Below are 21,860 nucleotides of genomic sequence, written 5' to 3' on the forward strand. Positions count from 1 at the left end.
CCCCCACTGATTATGTCAAAGAAGACACTGCAGCAGTGTCTCTGTTTTACCATAAAAAGATAAAGATTCAGAAATAAAGAAATAAATAATTGATCTTGACCTTTTTAAGGTGTTGTAGCTCTTCTTATACATCTCCACAGTAAATCATGTTTGTGGCCTCAGAATCAAGATGGATGAGTTTTGTTTTTGTCGTGCTCTTACAGGAGCCAAGGTGCCACATGACATGTTGCGATACACCCCAACATGCATAAATTAGCTGTCTAGCTACCTATGTTTATATGGACATGTGGCTATATAAACACAGCCAACTATCTTTACATGTCCAATTACCAACCTATGCCAATTTACAAGTTTATAATTTGGAAATGTAGGATATCGTACAGGAAAAGCTTGTTTGTAGCTGGAGTCAGGCGGTGCTTAGCTAAACAGCTAGCTTGACTCAGTTCAAAAATACACCCACCAACACCTCTGATATAATGATCATGTTGAATATGTTTGGTTAATCACTACTCAAACACAAATGAGTTGCATCCAGTAATTACTTCACAGTTCAGCAGGAAATAGTTGCAGCACAGACAAATCATTGTGTTTACATGGTGATCAGTGACATTTAGAGGTGCTAGCTGTTCCTCCTGCTTCCAGTCTTTATGCTAAGCTAGGCTAGCAACGGCTTGAACCCAGCTCTGTACTTCACACACAAACATGGGATTGATGTTGATTTTCTCATCTCACTCTCAGTAAGAAATGAGTTTATTTCTCCAAATGCTTAACTGCTTCTTAAAAGCCAGGAGCAGGAAGAACAAGTTTTTTATGATGTAACTTAACAAGCGAGTGAATGGTGGTTTCACTGCACAGTGGTGCAGTCACAAACCGGGTGGAAATCTCTCAATGTAATGTATAATGTAATTAGTTCATATATATATATATATATATATATATATATATATATATATATATATATGTGTGTGTGTGTATATATATATATATATATATATATATATATATATATATATATATATATATATGTGTGTGTGTGTGTGTATAAACTATGATGTGAATATGATGTTACTCAGTGATATGATGTCAGACCTTCCTGACAAAAACAATTTATAGTTGGATTTTTGTAAAATTCTTTTTTAACTGTTTTCCGTCCTCAGAAACTGAAAGAGGGGGTGGTCAGCTTCCTCTGGAACTATGCTGTGAACAAGGTCTGTATACTGAAGATGTCTGAGTGTGTGACTGTGTGTGTGTGTGTGTGTGTGTGTGTGTGTGTGTGTGTGAGAGAGAGAGAGAGAGAGAGAGAGAGAGAGAGAGAGAGTGAGAGAAAGAGAGGAAGAGAGTGAGAATAGAATGGAATATCTTTATTGTCATTGCTCAAATGTGAAGATTAAGTTGTACTTGATGCTGTACAAAAAAAGTTCAAAAATAAAAGTACAAATAGAAAAACAAACAAGATAACATTTTGCAACAGTAGTAATAAAATAATAAACAGTATGAGCCATGTCCAGCAATAATAAATAGTGCAAAAGTTGTGCAAAGATATGCAGTGCAGCAACAGAACCAATATCAGATGAAGTAAATAGTTGATGAAGACAGGAGCGTACTCACCATCCTGTGACCTTCCAAAGCTGATGATTGGCTACCTGGTCTTTGCTGTATTAAGACAGGTTTTCCTCTGAGCACCAGCTCACCAGGTTCTGCACCTCCACCCTGACGGCTGATTTCATTACTGTCAGAGATCTGCCCCATCACCATTGTGTCATCTGCAAATTTAACACTGTGTTAGTGGCGAGTACAGGAACACAAGGAACATAGTAGAGGATGGGGCTCAAGATTAGGGAAGATCGTAACCAGTAATTTCCCCGTTCATTTAACAGAAATTTAATTTAGTTTTTTTTCTGGCACTGTGATGGCTAACGTCACTTGGAGACCATGTGTATGCCTCCTGCGCCCGGGTTGCTTTGACTTGAAGGTTTTTGCCATGGTTTACAGGAATTTAAAACATTTGACAGTTCTGATACTTTGAAGTGCTATGTGTTACTGACTGATGAAAAAATACTTGTGGATGCTGCAAACAGAATTAAAAAAAAAAATAAATAAATAAATTGCCAAAATGTAACAAAATGGAGGAAGTGAACAGGTCAACAGGTTTTGAAAAGGTTAGGAAAAAATAGTCATTTTTTAAAGCTACACTAATCGTTATTTATATTTTTATATGTCATTTAAGTTATGTTGCTCATAGTGAAAGACCCACAGACAACTATCACCAACTCTGTCCCTCAGATCTATGAAGCTTTTTAGCCTCTAGCTTATTGTTTTGGTTTCACAGCCCTTGTCAGAGGGTCAGTCTGTTATATGTCCTACTGTTTTTATTGCTATGTTTCAAATGTTGAGTTGAGTCTTTGTGTGTGTGTTTGCTGTAACAGGATCCAGAGGTGGCCAGATGTGGCTACAGGGCTCTGGCAGATTTTCCTGAGGAGGTCCACACAATAACTCTCCTTCCTGAGGCAGTAAGAGCCCCACTCCACTCTCCTAACAGCCTCGAGTCTATAACTTTAAATCATACTGTAAATTATTTTTTTCCACATAGATTGTGTCAGGTGCTTTTCCCTCCTAGAAATACAGGCAAAGTAGTATGCGGCAACTTTACGTACTGATGAATAAAACTTTAAATGAAATATTATGAGTGTTACAATTATTAAAAAAAAAAACAAAACATGCAGTGTGTTATAGAAAAAGCCTAAATACATTTTACAGTAAAGTATAAGAATGTAAGAAATGAAATCATAGGCTTGGGTGAGATCCAAAATTTATTATCTATTTATATCATTTGTTCTTTTCTATTTATTTATTTATATAATACATATACTATATGATTGTATTCACAGTTTTATTTGTCACATTAGCTACAATGTACAGTAAGCAAAGCAGTGAATTCAGGGTCGGAATTGGCAGCAGGGCAGACTGTGCATGACTGCATTAAAAAAAACAATATTACAAACAATATTGCATATGGGAGAAAATATTGTGATACTCAGTATTGTCAAGTTTTGGCCCAAGCCTATGAAATAGATTAAATGAATTAAGATGTCAGTGTTTTGTCTTTTTCTGCTCACCGTCATACTGGTCTTAAAATATTAAAGGTTGTATATCCAGATAACACAGTGATTTAGCTAGAGCTGCGGTTGCTAGTCATGCTAGCAGCTTTGGTCTGGACTGAAAAATCTCAGAAACTTTTGGATGTTCTGGCTATAACCTTACATTTCAGCAGCTCAACTAACAGGTTGATAATTGTTTTGTCCAATAATTGGAATAAATAAACTAACTTCTAATCAGTTTCAGCTGTACTTTGTGTTAACTGCCAATTAACAAATGTTAGCATGCTAATGCACTAAACTAAGATCTAAACAACAGCATGTTAGCATTACTGTGTGCTACAGCCTCACAGAGCTGCTAGCATAGACGCAGCTTTGAGGTCAAAACTAGAGAAAAAACGAAGATGGCTGCTTATTGTGATCCACTTTTCCTGAGAACTTCTGAGAGCAAACAAACTGTAACGAGAAGGTGCTGCCTTCTAAAGCGTGAACAGTACACAAAACCTCAGAATAAAAAATTACTTAAAACTCTAAAACTAATGAAATAATGATTTAGATGTGTGTTTGACTTTAGAACACCTGCTTTATGCTTCAATAAATGATAAATGATCAGATTAGCAATAGATTTATGGTTAATCTAGATTTTCTCTGTTCTCTTCACTATGCTGTTTTTTTTCCATGCAGGTGGTAAATGTGTCATATCTGTAATCACGAGCTTGTGTTTAAGCTATCTTGTTGTATCTGTTTCTGCTGTTCTGTCTGATCTGGAGGCCAGGCCACCGACAAAGCTGCCTGAAGATGAAGAGGATGAACAGGGGGAGGGGAAAGAGGAGGAGGAGAAGGATCTCTCCATCCCAGGTTTATCGTACGTGAAGCTGATGGCTCTCACCCCCACATCTGTTCTCCCAGGTAAAGTTAATGCTTCATAATGATGCCATGGTGTTTTCTGCTTGGCCACGCATGACATCAAACACAACTGGCTTTGTGCTGTTCATGGGGGGAAGCCAGTGAGGGATCCTGTCAGAGGAGGGGTTGGATCTTGGTGGATGGTGTGAACCATTGTTTCTTACCTGACAGTTCTGCGAAGCTGAGTTCATCCTGATACACTTTTTCTCCTCAGCGTTCGAGCTCTTCTTGACGTCGCTGGTGAAGCAGGAGATGAGCCAGATGCCACGGGGGGTGTACTTCTCTGCCCTGAGGGGGGGCATCCTGCGCTCAGACCAGGGTAAAACAGTGGCAGGAATCCCATCATTCATGCTGAAGACCTACGAGAAAAACAAGCAGCCGGGGCTGAAGCCTGGACTAGCAGGTGATTAAAACTATCCTCCATCTGTGTGAAACTTAACATGTTATTAGTGGACTGTATGAAATTGATTTGTGGAGAAATTTATGATGGATTGAGTGTTCCTATGTTCAATCTCTTGTATATTTGACAGGTAACTGTCAAATATGATGTGAATATTTTTCTTTATCACACATTTGTTGGTATCGGCATACACATCAGCTGATAAGTAACAAGACATATGATCAGAGAAATGCCAAAGACATGAGAAGTAATTAATAAACATTGTCTAGTCTGTCCATCAGAGACAAGTTTATGTTTCAACTTATCAGGCACCATCACTACATTTGATTGAATTTGACTGATTGCTAATTTATTAATGTATATCTACTCAAGTACAATATCAACTAAAGCTGCTGCTACATTGTTAGTATTAGTTGTAATGTGGCCCTGTCTTACAGAGGGGCCCTGTGTAAAAAAAACAGCTGGAGGCATTATCTCGTCAGATTGTCCATCAATCTCGTGAACACAGTGTCTCAGAGGGAATTTCTTCGAATTTGACAGGAACGTTCATTTAGCCTCAAGAATGAACTGATTACATTTTGGAGGTCAAAGGTCAAAGGTCACTGTGACCATACAAAACAATTCATACGCTAATTACGACACTTTATTCACATGTCTACTAAGATAAAATGATGTGTGAAGTGGTGACATTTTATATCCAAAAGGTCAAAGGTCAACTTCACTGTGACATCATAATGTTCTGCAGAAACACTTCTGACCAATATTCAGTGCTGTAACTCAGGAAGGAGAGACTGTGACCATATTTCCTGCAACTTGACTGGTTGGTTGAGGAAACAACAATGAGGCCGTAATTCTACTTAAAATGCACAATCAGCACATTTCCCGGTCACAGTAATCAGCCAAATCTAAGGGAATGACGTGAAAAATGTTTGGTTATTTTCTGAATTAAATTGAATTGAATATAGCAGTATTTCCTTGAATTACCCTGGCATGTGACAAATAAAACTTTGAACTGCTTTTTAGTGGCAGCATCACTTATACCTGAAATATAAAATAATATTGATAGCTGGATAATATCGTATATCACATTTTTTGGGCAGGACTGTATCAGATATAAAATTTTTGGGATATCACCCAAGCCTAGTGCTTCCAAAATAACAAAAACCCAGGATTACTGTGTCAGTTGTTTGTATAGAATTTGATTAATCTCAAATTTGTTCATGTATATTCACTGTACAATATCAACTAAAGCTGCTGCTACATTATTACCTAGTAGAGTGGCGCTGTCTCAAAATCTGTCAAAAAAACTTATTTCACTTTATTTTATTCTTATTCTTGATCAAATTGTTATAATAAAATTGTCTCAATCTAACTGAGGCATAAAATACAGGGTAGGTCCTGCTGTTCCTGTTTGTTTTTAAGCTTACTGTGTTCACTTGGAGGTGACTGAATACATATACAAAGCACAGACACTGGGAGGTGGTGGTGGGTCAGTAGCATCCTAGGAACAAATTTTGTGGTTTGTAACTACAACACAGCTCACCTTGTGTTTGTGTGTGTGTGCGTGTGTGCGTGTAGCTGGTCTGCTGCTCAGTTATGAGCTCCCTGTGCAGACAGATCGCAACGGCAAACCGATTGATCGCTTCCTCGTCAGCCGCAGCCGCAGCTACCAGCAGACCCTGACAGCCCTTATTCATGAGGTAGACACAAACCTGTCCCTCCTCTGCCTCGCACACGCTTCTTTGGTTTCTACAGATGGAAATCAACCTCCTTTATTCTGCTGTATTTTGGTGTGTAGGTCAACATTCAGCCGTCTGAGTGGCACAGAGCCCTCCTCTTACCCCAGGCCTGGAGGGGTTTCATGAGCCGAGCTTTCCACGCCGTCTTACAGGTCTGTGCTTCTGGCTACTGACAGACTGATTACATATTTATAGAAGAACTGGCTGATACTATTTCTAAAGAGGAAACATTCTCCAGGCAATGTTAAGTAGAGCAAGAAGATTTCATTTCATGACATACTGTATCATAACAACTCGTCTTTGCATCACTTTTACTGCTGCAAATCATTTAAATTGACAAATTCACATTAATTCTAAAGCTAAAACATTTAAATTACATTTGTTTTACATGGTTATTTTATGTCCAGTCATTTTGTTTACTAATTAGACTGTAAGTTAAAGGTTTACTTGCAGTAAAATCCATACCTAACAATTCCAAACTGTATGTGTTGTTTAGAGTTTGAGAGAATGAAATGGATGGCATCATTAACTCTGGTTTTCTGTGGGTTTGGTTTGTGTTGTGTTCAGGGTCGACGTGCTGACTTGGAGATGCAACAGAAACAAGGCAAAGAGAACCCAGAGGAGCTGCAGTACAAGCAGCACTGTGCCTGGCTGTGGTGAGAATCAATCACACAGAGAAACTGTTACCTGTACAGATACACACATATACGTAAATACAGTTTAATACGAGAGGTCCTTCAGAACCGATATCAGTGTAGCTGATACAAGTATCAGTCAAGTTGTTCATTTATTGAGCTATAACAGAATAACGGGCCCATGTGCCAAATACTGATAAGTCACATGGTGACACAGTAACAGAGATGATCCAACAACAACTACAAGATGAGAGCATTCAGCAAAGGAAGAGTGAAATAACCTGTATTTACACCAGCAACAGTGTCACATACAGAACAGCCTGATGTCCAGACGTCTGGTTTTTCTGTTCCATACGTGCTCTATTGTCACCATGACTCTGCTACCATATCATGTCATAAGAACCACAGGACAGTTGATTGAATGTGGTTGAATAACATTAGAATAGCTAAAGAGATACTCTAAATTGATTTTAAACCAAGAAACATTTATACTGTGAATTCCTGCTTCATGCTCTAATTTCACTCACTGCAGTTCTTTATTCTTTATTCTGATCCCCATTAGCTTCTACTACACCAGTGGCTAATCTTCCTGGGGTCCACATGGTCATTCATACACAAACAGCACAAAACATACAACAAACTAACAAACAAGCATTGACTGACACCCTGTCAGTCTAAACAATATTACATCATTAAATATTACATCATTAAAAGTCAAATCTCCAAATATCAGATAACTTCAACAATATCTGTACAACAACAAGTTCAAACAATCGTATTTAATGCTGAGGATTGAAACAAACATCACTCCTGTAGTGTGGTCAGTTTCTGTCTGACTGATTTTTTTTTTAAGTAGGTATTTGCTTCTGATTTGTTTGTCTGTTTGCTCTGTAAACGACTGAGTTAGAAGGATGCTTTTCATTTATTCAGAATTCTATGATGTGCAACAAATCTAAAAAAAATGTACAAAATCTTTTTTACACCGATTACTTGTGGTCAAACACATACTGTTTAGCAACATATAATTTGTTAAGTTTACAAGTTTACACATTAAGCTCAGGTAGCCTGTTCAGTTTTGCCAGCAGCTATGGTTAGTTTGCATTTTTGCTTTTTTTTTTTTCATCCCCAAGGACATTTTTGTGTCCAAGAATCTCAGTAGACACTGCAAAATAAATACATGAAGCTCATAGTCTGAATATATTAAATCTTTTTAATACTATTAATGTTTACATAGTAAAATAAAATTTGCATTCATACCAAGAGCAAAAAATTAATTCCAGGCAGGTAGAAAATACACATGATGTCACAAATGAAAAACAATCAATAAACTCTAAATATATTAGAAATGTTACAGATGTTATCACAAGTTAACAAATATAAATCTTTTTTTACTCTGCCCTTTGCAGTATTTTTAAAGGTGCAATATTTCACACTTTTCAATAGTTTTATGTGAAGAAAATAAGAACCTTTCTCTCTGGAGCTCTAGCAAAAACAGGGTGTGTTGTATCGGTCTCTGAGCCTCTCCTCTGGTTTGCACATGTTACACCCGTCAGAAAAAACAAGCATTTTATTCCAACAACAGAGGCTAATGCTATTTTCCCGCCAGGCCCGTGGGCAGAAACAAAACAATAGATCCCAGACTTAGACCTCTTTGGATCACAGATAATACCACCATGTATCTCAGTTTTTAACCATCAAGACTGAGATTAACAAAGAATACATTACTGGCTTTGTCACATTTTAACACTTTTTAAACTTGTAACAGACCATTATTACTCTGTTAACTTGTCACACTTACTGCTTTCTGAGTGACACATGGCCAGGTGAACCACAGGTAACAGGTGTGGCTTAGTAAAACTCAGCACTGAAATGAGCCAAACAGTCAAATTCAGACTAAAATGCTTTGGCATTTCAGGAAAAAATAAACTTAAGCCCCTGCTCTCTAATATTTCCATCGTTAAGAAGGCTGTGCAGAGATATACTGGCTTCATCACTTTAGCTGGTAGCTCAGAGATGGAATTACTGCTTTGTGTTGTTTAAAAAAATAATCTAAAACTAAAAGCATGATGTTAAGATTTAGGATGTCAGTACAAAATATTAGGAATTAACAGACTGAATGAAAAACACAGGTATTTGCCTTCATATTTGTCACAGTGGTTCACATCTTACTAGAACAAACATCTGCTTGCTGTGTCAGGCAGGTGACAGATGCACCTGTGTGAGATGAAACAACAGCGTGTGTGAGTTAGTTTGTCTTTGAACACATGCGGTTTTTCATACTTCACTGCATTAGCAGAACAACCTGTCAGTAATGACGCTCTCTTTTTCAGTCCTCTGTATCTGTCTCTCCTCTCAGGGCCAGAGATCAGCTGACAGATGTCATCAAAGCTGCTACAAAGTGAGTCTCCTGCTTGTGATCGCTACATTTTAGACTGACAGGAAGACCTGTCACGTGCAGCCTGATACACGGTGTTAAATTAAGTGTTAATGTGCCCTGCAGGGACAGTCCTGTTGTTCAGGGAAACTCCATCCTGGCTCTAAGCAGCCTGGCTGCTGTCCTCGCTAAATATGAGAGCAACCTGCCGGCTGACAGTGATGGCAGCCTCGGGGTAAGTTAGTTTGAGTTTATCAAAATTAGATTTAGATGATTAGAATTTATGATTAATCAAATTAACACAATTATTAGTATTAGTATTATTAGAGTTAATTATTACTGAATAGCTGATCTGTTCATCAGTTGTTAAAGACATCACATCATCATTACAGCTGTAAAGGTACCTTTACAATCAGCCATTAGCATTAGCATTAGCAGTAGCAGCCTGTTACCTGTCCAGGAGAAGAACATCAAGTTCTCTTCAACTCTTAAACACTTTACTGGTCCTGACACTTGTCCATATGAAGGGGCGTGCACATACAGCTGCATTTGTTGAACAGCCAATAGGAACACTCTCTCTCTCTCTGTAAAGACCTGTGATTGGCCAAAGTCATCCATCACAGGCTGGAGTTTCTACAGCCTGAAAACAGAATCAAGTGGGAGTGCAGATGTCTGGTTTGCTCTCAGACAACTTGAATGACAATGTGCTGAAAGGTGATTATGGAACTGAGTTGACATCAAATAATGAGCCCAGCTTTAAACATTTAACAGTTGTAGCCAGGCTGTGTTGTAATATCCAGTATTTTTTTAAATTGTCATAAAATCCCATGAAAACACACAGTGTTGCTCTTATATAACAACTATACTCATCCCTTCACTGTCTCAGTCAGGTACAGAGATGACTTTAAAATCTTCTGGTCATACAAACAGGTTTGCACTATCAACCCTCAGCTCATATTACCTAGCTGTGTCCTCATGTTGGTCTTCAGATAATGTCTAGATTAGAACAACTTAAGATGAATTAACTTAATATAATGTTCAACATACAAAAGTTAAATTAAGAATTATTTGTCATCAGTTGTGTTTTTGTCACAATCTAAGAAAACTAAAGTGTGTGGGGGCTGTGTAGCTGCAGGTGTGTCATCACACAAAGAAAAGAACATGGTGCCATATAAAGCAGTGTGTGAGTGTGAGGGTACAGGCAGGTCTACAGGGTCGTCTGGTGGTGTGATCAGCTCTGCACATACTGTTTCCTGACTTGCCTTTGTAGGCTGGACCAGAGTTTGTGCCCACAGCCAGTTGGTTGTCATTTGTGCTCGAGACCCTGCTCAGCATCATCAGCAGCAGCTACAAGGCCAGAGGACAAGTTTTCCCATGGTTCCTACATGTAAGTCTCAGTGTGATGTTTCTGTGTCCTTATCTGCAACAACAGCAGCTGTAGGTAGAAGGATTCAGGGCTCAGTGTACAGAAGGTTAGTTTTTAAGCAGTAAGCACTGCAGCATTTCCCACAGCATGAGTAAAAATCAAGTAACTGAATAATATATACAGCTCCACTGCTTCACCTTGTGTCAAATAACAACTACACATTGAGATTAACCAGTGAGCACAGTGCTGGAACACACAGGCAGCAGCTCTGAACACCCTGAATGACAGGCATGCAGACAGGAATGGTAAAAGCTTGTGGAGCTGAAGAATCTCTGTCCTGAGGCCTGGAGGCCTGATATAAAAACCCTCCAGAGAGACCTGATAGCCAAGTAGTTAGGGGCCAGACCTCTTAGGGGCAAATGCCCTGGGCAGTGAGTCCCCAGTCCAACTCTCAGCTGGTTAGAATCCCAGCTGCATGTCATTTCCCTGCTCTTGATCCCAATAAAGGCATAAAAATGCCCCAAAAATTAACTTAAACTAACCCTCTTTTTTCAGTGTGTGTACAGTAGTCCCAAGCTCACTAATAGTTGGACCTTGGTCTTGATCCGGATCCAGAGGCAACAGTTGGAGAAATCAGGAAATCACAGAGAAAGAGAAAAGGACGTGTTAAAGCTGTTCAGTTGTTAAGATGTGTTGAGACTGTTAATTAGAAAAATGGTTCAGATGTGAAATGGAGTTAACACAGAGCAGTAGCTCCTCCTCATTGGCTGAATGAATCAGCTGCTGTACTGTTTGGCTGCAGACTTTTGACACCCTCCTCCTCCTCATCAGCGTTCATACTCAGGTGAGAACACAGCCAGCGCCATCGCTCGCTCCTGTGCCAGTCTGGCGTTGTCCTTGCTGGTCCCGGTGCTGGTGGTGTGGCAGAAGGACGGCCTGGTCCAGGTCCTGTCAGCTCTGCAGGCTGGCCTGCCGGGCTCACCCACCGCTGACGACTCCCAGGCTGTCCAGTTCCACTCTGGCCTTGCGATGGGCATGGTGCTGTCCAGTCTGCACCATCAGCGCCTCAGGTACTGCACTGATTCAGACATGTGCTGTAACCTGTCACTGACTGTTGTGCTCACCTGTCTGTCTCTGTCCATCAGTGACGTCTCAGCTCAGAAGGACACTGATCTCCTCCTCAGCTCTCTGGACGCTCTGGAAAGTTGCTCCTTCAACCCCGACCTGGAATACAAGTCAGTGCTCAGTCTGTAGACATGACACCAGAGCCAGCTCAGCTGTAACACAGTGATGTTGCTCAGTGGTAGACTGTCACTTCTTTCATTCATCAGTACTGTAACGCACCAAACTTCCTTCTGCTCTATTGAAATTGTGTTGGATTGTGTTCATACATTTTTAGCATTCCTAACTATTAGGCTGATATTTTCCTCTATATGTGATATTTATAATAATGATAATAAACTTTATTTATGTAGTACTTTTCTTAGCAAAGTTACAAAGTGCTTAACAGAATGAAGAAGGGGAACTAAAAAAACACATCACAAAACTGAAGTAAGTTACACAAAAATATAAATTGTCTGTACAGTGGGAAAATAAAACACAACAACGTATCAAACATTCATAAAAGCTTTCTGATAAGATAATGTTTTAAGAAGAATTTTAAAAGACACTAATGATGTCGCCTGTCTGATCTAAACAGACTCTGACAGACAGAGGCTCTGAACAGCTGCAGTCAGTGCAGGGAGCTCTGACTGACACCAGCATAAACTGCATTACTGTAGTCAACATGGAAGAAAATAAGAGTGTGCATGACCATGTAAATCAGTAGAGATAGAAAACGATAACTTTTTTTTTGAGTTGAAAAAGCACCTGTGCATCAAAAACTTAAATCTGCAGCAAAAATTCTGTCTGACCCTCATTTCACTGCCCTGCTTCACTGTACATTAAACCTTGGAATGTGACAAATAAACCCCCCAACCCCGTGATATACGATATTTGGGCTGGACTATCCAAAACCTACTAACTGCACCTCTTACAAACTGAAGTTCACAGATGAGAGATGGGCTGATTTAAAAAAAAACCCAGAAAAGTTATATGAGTCAACAGTTCTTTCTTGACTAACACTGCTATCCCCACAACTACACTGTCAGCATGACTATAGGATCAAGGACCCTAAACTAACACAGATTAGACCACAGACTGTTATCTGAGAAAATGTTTTATTGTAGAAAGTGTTTGAAAGTGTTTTGAAACCAAAGTAGTCGAGCATTCTGACATGTTAAATGTGTTACTTATGGATGGAGTCATAGTGAAAATGAATTATTCCCCTTTTCACTGGAACACCATCAGGGACCCCTGTGGGTCCCCAGATTACACTTGGAGAACCACTAGCAAAAACTACACTCACCAGATTTCTGAAGGACAGAGCCGGTGTTCCAGGATGAGAGATCTGACAGCTCTACTTCTTCCCTCTCCTCAGTACTGGCTGCATGTTGGGTCTGGGTCTGGTGCTGGCAGCTCTGTGCAGTAGCGGACAGAAGGACCAACACATCCATGTGGCCCAAACACTGGACAAACTGCTGTCCAGCCTGCAGGACAGCGGCGGGCAGGGACGCATGATGCAGGAGGTACAGCACTCGCACATTCTTCTGCTGTAATAAACCAAACTAAGTGGACCTAAACCATATAGGCCAAAAAAACTGTCCTAAAACTGTTCTGCAGTAGTGGAATGATATTGACTCTGTGCAGGTCTTGGCCTACTCTGTGGCGTGTGTGGGTGTCTCCGCCTTCAGTGGAGGCCTTATAGACGCTGCCAAGGCTGAGGAGGTCATGAACACTCTGCGCTCCTTGACTGAGGAGAGCCAGCAGGTCAGCAGGAGGGTGATGTGTCTGCTGGGATGAGGAGGAAGTATTTGTGGACATGTATACACTTGTGTGCAGAAGTTTGGGCACCCTGCTCAGTCAGTGCTCAGTAACCCAGCAAAGACTCAGTCTGTTCTTCTTCCTGCAGGTTTAGGCTCTGAGATATTTGCTCACACACTTTGTATAAAATCTACCCTCAGATTTTAAATGATGTATAGTCAGAGGACAGTGAGGGTCGTTCCAGAAGCTCCAGTGGATTTTGAGGTCTGCCTTGGATCACTGTCCAGGCTCTTTTCACTTTCACTTTTCCTCCAGAATCAGCTGATAATTAGTGGAATCCATTCTTCCTTCAGTCTGCGCCCCAAAGCAGAATATTTCCACGCCTGTGCTCAACAGTACGGAGCACTGAGTCAGTCGGGTGCTCAACGTTTTTCACATTTATTTCTGTTTTTAATATCATGAAATAAAGAGTAAATATGTGGCTCTTTGTAGACAACTGTACAGTTTTTAACATTAATATGTGGTTTTGAATTCAGGCATGAACATCATTGTCTAAAATCAAGACAAATGTAGAACCAGATCAGTGGAAACAGGTTTAATTTTCACTGCTTGTGTCCAGACCCCAGGCTTCTCCCTGGCTCTGGGGCTGGCCATCCACGGCCTGTCACTGTCCGGCCATGGTAAAGCAGAGGACATCCACCCTCGACTGCTGGCTGCCTGGATCAAGATCTTACTGACTGAGGTGCTGCAGCTACATGAAGAGAGGACCATCATTGTTCATTCACTCTCCATAGATTCAGTCTGTTTACACCTTCAGACACTAAGGAGCAGATGTCTCTGTGTTTCAGGGTTGCCCCACTATGCAGCGACTGGCGTCAGTCAACGGACTGGTGGCTCTAGTGGGATCTGAAAGTTACCTTATTCAGGTGAGAAGTCCACTGTCTCATGTGTCTGTGATTAAGAGCAAAGCAGCAGAGAAGCAGAAAAGGAGTCGTTGGTTCTGTTGTTGAAGAACCGTTTTATCAGAAAGGACTTCCTCCAGGCTCCTTTCACAGAAGCTTCTTTTATAGAACCAGAGACAGACAGGTGTGGTATACACCCTAACCATCCGGGCTTCACATTGCCCCACAGAGGACAAAGTTAAGGTGAAGGTAAAGCTCAGGTGTGAATAATAAAGTTGATGGTTGAGTTCCATTTAGCTGCTTCAGTCCTGGTCCTGGTGTCTGTCACTGTCATGACTCACACATGGTTAATGTTCTCAGTGACTCCTGTGTCAACTGCTGTTTTATCAGGTGTGTCCTCTATAAAGGAACTGAGATTTTTTTAAATCTGGAAATCATTGCGCTGTGGGAAATAAATGGATTTAAAATGTTTAATGATGGAGTGTTTGGCGGTGTGAGATCATGAATGTGTCTGTCGCTGTCTTCACAGCTGAAAAGTGAGCTGGAGCTGTCCTCCCAGCAGCAGAGCAGACTGAACGAGGTCATTCGAGCCATCACACAGGTGGGTCACACAGTGTGGTGTTAACGCTGTTTGATTTTATTATTGGTCAAAACTTTGGAATCATGGCGTCCAGGACCAGTCCTGACTGCAGCGGCCCAGGTTCAGGCCCAACCTATGCCCTTTACTCCATGTCAACCTGTCTCTCTCTCCCTGACTTTCCTGTCTCTCTCTCACTGTAAGTAAAAAGGCAAAAACCTGTGAAATCATCCCACTGTTATTATTTATAGAGTTTTTATTATTTATGAATCCTCCTCCAGTCTTGATGTGTTGCAAATTCAGTTTGTCATCTGTCACTATCACCATCATCTGACCAAAGTATCCTGTGCAGGTTTCAGTGAGTGTACCACGGGAACCACCCTCAGGACAACTCATTTTTTAATACCAGATCAGCATGAAGTTTGGTCCCCTGTCAGCTCTAATGATTGAGCTCTTCTTCTTGTGCAACCATAAAACCACATTTCCTACTGTATTCAAGATATTACATAATGTATTTAAATGTAATTGACATGACATTTCAAGACATTTGTTATTTTGTTATTATTTGTTTTGTTAGTTGTAATGACACCGGGCCTGGATGATATCCAAAACGTAATATTTTGGTACAGTCCAGTCCAAATATTGCAATATACGAGGGGGTATAATATCATTATATGAATTCCAAGTTTTATTTGTCATGAGACAACATGCAACGTGCAGTAAGAAAAGCAGTGAAATGAGGGTCGGACTCAGCAGCAGGGCAGACTGTGCACAATTTAAAAATATATGTATGTATGTATGTATATATATATATATATATATATATATATATATACAATGTTATGAAAAATGTTGCACATGGTGAGAAATATCTAATATTTGATATTATAGAACATCAACCCAAACCTACATTACGCTGATCTGTCTTTTCTTCTTCATGTACATCAGGTGATCACGTTCTCAGGAGCCATTGGTCTACAGTCCAACAGCGCCTGTTTGGTGGGTCATTTGCATTTGGCGCACATGTCCACCAGCCACAGTCACACAGCAGGTAGGAGCAACATGGAGGATCTCAGGACATTAACCTGAATCAGTTCATTCCTCCTACCTCAGTCCAGCTGTGCATCAGTTACTGTCTGACTTCACAGCAGGAAGCTGCTGTTTGTTGTGATATGTTTTGTCTGTCGTCTTCTCAGTTCCTCAGGATTTCAGTTACCTCCCAGAGAAAAGTGTCATCAGATCCGTTGTTGACTTCATCTCAGAGGCTGGAAAGAAAGGTGTGTAGACGGGTTTAGTTAAACTGAATCTCTGTGGATCATTAAAAAGTCTTAAAAAGTCCAAAATACAGTTTTAACAGGTCTTAAAAAAACATTTTTTGCCAGGATGGATGTGAGACAGGTCTTAAATTGCATCACAGTGGTCTTAAATTCTTAATTTCACTTCAAACCTGCAGAAACCCTGTTAAATCTTCTATTGTGAAAGTAGAGTTTACAACTTTATCTTCTCAGCAGCACAAACACATAAAATATCACTGAGACAAACCTGAGTGGCATCGAGATGCATTGATTTATAGCAATTGATAATTTGAACTCCTTTGTGCCCAGGTCCAGAGTTCTCTCCTCCAGCTCTGGTGAGGACTGCGCTGACCCCCCTGGCATCAGTTGGAGCCAGTTTCCAGTACCCGCCCATAAACTGGAGCGCAGTCCTGTCTCCTCTGATGAGGCTCAGCTTCGGTAACATTCCTCACTGAGTCATACATCTGACCTCACAGACGAGCAGAGTCGCAGCAGCCTGTTGAACCGTGTTGTCTTCTACAGGAGAGGAGGTCCAGCATCAGTGTGTGGTTCTGGCAGCGAGTCAGGCTCAGTCCTCTCAGAGTGCGGCTCTCTTCCTGGGCTCCTGGCTGTCACCACCCCTGGTCCACAGTCTCAGTGTGAGTTCCTCTTGAGTACAGCTGTAGAGAAAGTCTACTGCACCGAGCATCAACATCATATACTGACATAAAGTCAGAGTTTCCTCTCAGTCACATGACTGATGATGAAGGAGGCCACTTCCTGTTCTCCTGCAGCTTTAGATCATTATATTCTCATTCTTATAAAAAAATATACACGCTTTACAGAGGAATAGAAACACGTTAGAAACGGGAGATTAAAAACAATAAAAAGTGGCTCCCCGGTGGCTCACCTGGTCAAGCATGTACCATTAAGGCTTAGTCCTAACCACAGCGGCCCGGGTTTGAGTCTGACCTGTGGCCCTTTGCTGCATGTCATCCCCTCCCATGTCTCCTTGAATTTCCTGTCTATCTCTCACTGTGGCTTTCAAAATAAAAGCATAGTTTCGGGTCATTAAAGCCCTTCTGCTTGAACTGTGGCACATGATCATATTTTATGATACGGCTGCTGTAACAGTTACCACCAGCAGGTGTCAGAGGTGAGTCAGACAGTGATCAGACTTTATTTTACCATCACTGTTACAGCTGTTAGGCTGAGTGTTGTTTCCTTCAGTTCTTTATTGATCAGAACAGCCAGATCCGTTTCTGATACTTAGCCCACAAAGAAACTCTGGTTTGATGCCAGTGCTGCCTGTCAGACTTTGTCTTTGGAGACCTTTACAGTCAACTCTCCCTCCTCCAGTGTCAGACCCGAGCTCACCTGTATGAGACCCTGGGCTCATGGATGAAGCATGTTGCCGAGGACAAGCTCCAGGTCTACGTGGAGAGTCTGGGCCTGCAGCAGTTCCAGGAGGACCTGCGACCCCATCGCCTGTCCCTGTGCCACTCTCTCCTGCAGGGCCTTGCTCAGGCCATGGCCCTCCCAAACCCGCCCAGTAACTGCTGGACCCTCCTCTGCTCCACCACAGAGAAGATCTTCAGCCTCCTGCCAAACCAGATCCAGGTAGAAACTGAGTCTTTCCACTTTCAGAATCACATCCTCTCTTCAGCTGCTGCTGCCACTGTTCAGAAACCAGACTACAGATACACACCTCAGCTGCCTTCATCTCTTACTCTTCAGCTGACACTTCAGCTGCTTTCAGTACTGAATGAAGGTTTGTTTGCTTTCAGTCATCACACTCCAGCTGATTCTTGATTCAGCCTCATTTATCACATGTGAATGATTTCAGTCTCAAACTGATCCTTCAGCTTCATTCAGCTCCTGAGGTCGTCACATCAGGACCGACTCAAACAACAAACAGAGTCAAAAAGAAAAAGGCAAGATCAAGTCATGATGACGTGATGTTGATTCTTCTGAATACGAGGAAAAACCATTTTTATCCTTTGGTTCTATAATAACAAAACAATCAGACGATCCGCCATGTTGACTGTTTCTATGTCCCAGCAAGCTGCGTTGTGATTGGTCAGAATATTGTTGACTTTTGAAAAAATTACAAATTAAAATCTACATCCTGTGTAAAGACTTTTACACTGATGTTAATTCAGCTGAGTTCAGAGTTTATACAAACTGTCGTTTCAGGCTGAAACTTCCAACTAAATTTTCATTTGGTTTCAACATTTACTGTTCAGCAGCTTCTTCAAACTCTTTTACTGAAGCTGAAGCTGCTTCTCTCATACAACATGAAACATTTAACATTTTAAGACATTTTAACATGTTTACTGTGTTTGATTGTGAAGTTTGTTTTCTTTTAATTTAACCTCCTGTACTTCATGGTATTGTTCAAAAAATACATCTGTATCAGCTGTGATTGTGCCAGGTGGCTCTGTTATTTACAGTCACAGTCTTTTTGTAATGGTGAACTCATTGGTTTCAGGACCATGAGGTGGATCTGTACACAGGAGTCACCAGGTGCCTGTCTGAGATGTCTGATACAGAGATCGATCGGATTGCTCGAGTCACAGAGGTACAGTGTGATGGTTTCTCCTGCTGCCTGTCTGTATGCTAAGCTAGGCTAACCCAAGCCTGATTACTAGCTCCAGCCTTAACAGACAAACATGAGAGACAGAAAGAAAACAGACAGAAAGAGACTTCACCTTGTGAAATGAAATGAGCTCCAGCAGAAGTTAAATGGCTTCAGCATCAAGACTTTTCATCTTCACTCTGACACACACTGACTAACTTCAAGCTGCAGCATCTTTCAAATTATTCTGATGTTTGTAGAAAATTGAAATGGCACTGAAAATATGATCAGTTTAGACGTGAGCAGCATTCGTTAGTGAGTGTTACTGACTTTTTTGTTTCGGTCTTCACATACAGTCATTAAGAAAACCTAATGTGAAAAAGTACAGTTGCAAGATTGGTACAACTATAAATTGAATTGAATATATTGAATAGAGATACACACTGAAGATAATTATGGAGAGACCTTCAGTGTGTCCAGTTCAGGGGCCACATCCTTTAGAGGACACAGTCTACAGAGGCGTGGCCTCCAAAGACCACGAGAGCTGAACCAAAATGAGATGGTCTGGTCTCCGGAAGATTTCCTGTTTACCCTCAGATACTGTTTTATTCACAGAGTTCTCCTGATTCTTTGTTTAGTGTGTCATGAATCTTCGGATCCACCAGTTGGATTCATTTATTTCCCAGGAAACCAGAGATGCAATCCTTTTCACATTTGAAGGAGACTTCGAATTTGGACACTCTTTTCACGCCGCTGTGCTACAGTCAGTATTCAAACGCAGCCTTTGAAGAATGTGGCCCCTCAATGGAGACAAAGCTTATGACTTTACCAGATCATATACATGTATGATCATGTTTAGATCAGTGGAGGATATTCAGGTTTAATTGAAATTGGGTTTTATTGTTTTTAGACTCAGATGGAGAAGACGTGCTTCATCCTGGCATACCTCACCTCCCAGGGCAGAGTTCCCCTCCTGGGTCTCAATGACATCATCGCTGGTGTGCTTCGTGGTTGGCCAAGCCGCAGAGTCGGCTGGATCCTCCTGCAGACGTTCTATCAGTGTCGCCTGGCCACCAGCTCCAACACAGGTCAGAGCACAAGTGTTCCTGCTGCTTTCACATGATACGAGAAAAGTCCTTTCAGCTTTGTGTGTCTGTCACAGCGGCGTCTTTGACGCGGCCTGTGGGGGGCGTATAATTCCACACTTGATGTTTTTATGATTGATTTGTTTGTATGCTCTGTGTCACAGGCGTCTCCAGACGAATGGAGTGGCTCCTGGAGCTGATGGGCCACATCCGAAATGTTGCCTACGGCGCAACCGCAGTCACAAGTGGAGACACCAAACTGGTATGTGTGTGTGTGTGTGTGTGTGTGTGTGTGTGTGTGTGTGTGTGTGTGTGTGTGTGTGTGTGTGTGTGTGGTGGTTCCAGAGCTGAGAGAGAGTTGTCATCACATGCCACAGATGATATCTGAAGAGCTGAGTAGATGGAGGTGGAATATTCCTCAGGTGGAATGACTTGTCATTCCTGAAGTGGTTGGGAATGCAGCTGCAGTCACTGGGTGTGTCCTCGTGTCCTCTAACATAAGTTAAAAATTTAAACAGGTTTTTACAGAAACCCTGAAGGCAAGTGTTTTTTTTTTTTGGGGGGGGGCAGGATAATTTTTCTTATTTTCACTTATCTCCCAAGGGTTTTTTTCTAAGATGAATTTTTTTTTTTCCATCTGACAAAAATATGTTTGGGCAGGGGGGACCTCTCAGGGTTCTTTATACAGATTTTACAAAACTGACGTGTATATACAAAAAAGAAAAACTTTTCACTTGCCTTTCAGGGCTTTCGTAGGTTTTACACTTGTCGTGGTGATATTGAAAATGAGCTACAGCGACTCTCCAGGCAGTGTTTCACTGAGCTGAGAGTAGACATCCTTGATTTTCCTGCAGGCCACAGACTTCCTGTTCCAGGTCTTTGCTGCTGCTGTAGTTTCCTGGGGGGACCATTTCATGCCCCTCCTCTACGGCATCAGGGCCCAATGGTTTCCTTGGCAACCGGGCTCCAAGCCTCAAGCTCTGCAACACAGTCTCTACGGAGAGGAGTCGCTGGCTGACCAGGCCCTGCTGCAGTGCCTGCTGGGAATGCCCCACAGCCTGGCTCTGCTTCTGGACAAAGAGCCCTGGAGCAGCCAGACACAGAAGGTCAGTGTCTCTCCACCGTCAGTCCTCTGAGGGCAAACCCACATCCCTCAGTTTGGAGTTGACAGCCCCACCTGAGGCTGACGGGGGTCACAGCTGATTTGATGATACACTGACATTTGTTTGACAATTTTTGTGGAGAAGTTGATGACAGTGTGTAATGTGTGTGTATGTATGCGTGTGTGTGTGTGTGTGTGTGTGTGTGTGTGTCTGTCTCAGTTCATAGACTGGCTTCTCAGCCTCACAGAAGCTCCTGACCAGAGTGTGTCGACTGCCACCATCAGCACAGCCAAAGGTGAAAAACTCAGTCGCAGCAGCTCATACAAACACATGTTGATGAGCAGGTCTCAGTTTTGATTGGGTATTGTGCTGGTGACATGTTCCTGTTGAGAGAGTAAACATGGATTTAAACCAGCAGACATCAGACGTCAGTGGAACGTCAGAGAGACATTGGACTCGAACAACTCTGACGTCAGACAGATGTTTAAGTTTAATTTGAAATGAAAAAATCAAACGTCAGCTAAATGACGTTGTTGTGTCGTTATTCTTCGTCAGTATGATGCTGACATGAGACGTTTGGAAGACTTTGGATATTGGTTCATTAACAACACAAATTTAAACCAACAAAATGTCAAACATCAGGCAGGCAGGCATGCAGGTAGATAGATTTATAGTTGCATTAAAATGAATTGACGTTGGCATTAGACGTCATCCTGACATTATTTATGTTACCCGACATCACAACCTACATTAAATCAAGTATGAACATCTAATGACGTCGGTGACAGCTGTGTGCTGCTGGGAGCAGGGGTCAGTGATTTTGGTGGATAAAGGTCAAAGGTCAGTGTGACCTCACAAAACACTTTTTAGACATTACTCAAGATTTGACACAGCAATTATGACAAAAATTCACAGAAATGGTTCATATTTGATCTGACTCTGGATAAACTGGGATGTGATCTGA

The 21,860-nt window shown here is 41.4% G+C and overlaps 1 protein-coding gene across 1 annotated transcript in view; it reads left to right on the forward strand.

The window, feature by feature from the left end:
- Nucleotides 1–21,860, forward strand: part of focad (focadhesin) — a 51,206-nt gene that overhangs the window by 28,331 nt on the left and 1,015 nt on the right. The window contains exons 17-43 of the mRNA XM_071478253.1: nucleotides 1,158–1,208; nucleotides 2,427–2,510; nucleotides 3,866–4,004; nucleotides 4,216–4,404; nucleotides 5,980–6,101; nucleotides 6,200–6,292; nucleotides 6,708–6,796; nucleotides 9,132–9,173; nucleotides 9,276–9,384; nucleotides 10,420–10,536; nucleotides 11,347–11,585; nucleotides 11,661–11,750; nucleotides 12,995–13,142; nucleotides 13,264–13,383; nucleotides 13,997–14,119; nucleotides 14,226–14,303; nucleotides 14,809–14,880; nucleotides 15,805–15,907; nucleotides 16,053–16,133; nucleotides 16,461–16,589; nucleotides 16,674–16,789; nucleotides 17,490–17,750; nucleotides 18,622–18,711; nucleotides 19,619–19,796; nucleotides 19,958–20,055; nucleotides 20,648–20,899; nucleotides 21,116–21,191. Of these exons, the coding sequence (XP_071334354.1) occupies nucleotides 1,158–1,208; nucleotides 2,427–2,510; nucleotides 3,866–4,004; nucleotides 4,216–4,404; nucleotides 5,980–6,101; nucleotides 6,200–6,292; nucleotides 6,708–6,796; nucleotides 9,132–9,173; nucleotides 9,276–9,384; nucleotides 10,420–10,536; nucleotides 11,347–11,585; nucleotides 11,661–11,750; nucleotides 12,995–13,142; nucleotides 13,264–13,383; nucleotides 13,997–14,119; nucleotides 14,226–14,303; nucleotides 14,809–14,880; nucleotides 15,805–15,907; nucleotides 16,053–16,133; nucleotides 16,461–16,589; nucleotides 16,674–16,789; nucleotides 17,490–17,750; nucleotides 18,622–18,711; nucleotides 19,619–19,796; nucleotides 19,958–20,055; nucleotides 20,648–20,899; nucleotides 21,116–21,191 (3,289 nt within the window). The remainder of the gene's footprint in view (nucleotides 1–1,157; nucleotides 1,209–2,426; nucleotides 2,511–3,865; nucleotides 4,005–4,215; nucleotides 4,405–5,979; nucleotides 6,102–6,199; nucleotides 6,293–6,707; nucleotides 6,797–9,131; nucleotides 9,174–9,275; nucleotides 9,385–10,419; nucleotides 10,537–11,346; nucleotides 11,586–11,660; nucleotides 11,751–12,994; nucleotides 13,143–13,263; nucleotides 13,384–13,996; nucleotides 14,120–14,225; nucleotides 14,304–14,808; nucleotides 14,881–15,804; nucleotides 15,908–16,052; nucleotides 16,134–16,460; nucleotides 16,590–16,673; nucleotides 16,790–17,489; nucleotides 17,751–18,621; nucleotides 18,712–19,618; nucleotides 19,797–19,957; nucleotides 20,056–20,647; nucleotides 20,900–21,115; nucleotides 21,192–21,860) is intronic.

This window comes from Trachinotus anak, unplaced genomic scaffold (assembly GCF_046630095.1).
Source record: "Trachinotus anak isolate AG129_WGS33_773 ecotype Australia unplaced genomic scaffold, CSIRO_AGI_Tana_v1 ptg000005l, whole genome shotgun sequence".
NCBI classification, from domain to species: domain Eukaryota; kingdom Metazoa; phylum Chordata; class Actinopteri; order Carangiformes; family Carangidae; genus Trachinotus; species Trachinotus anak.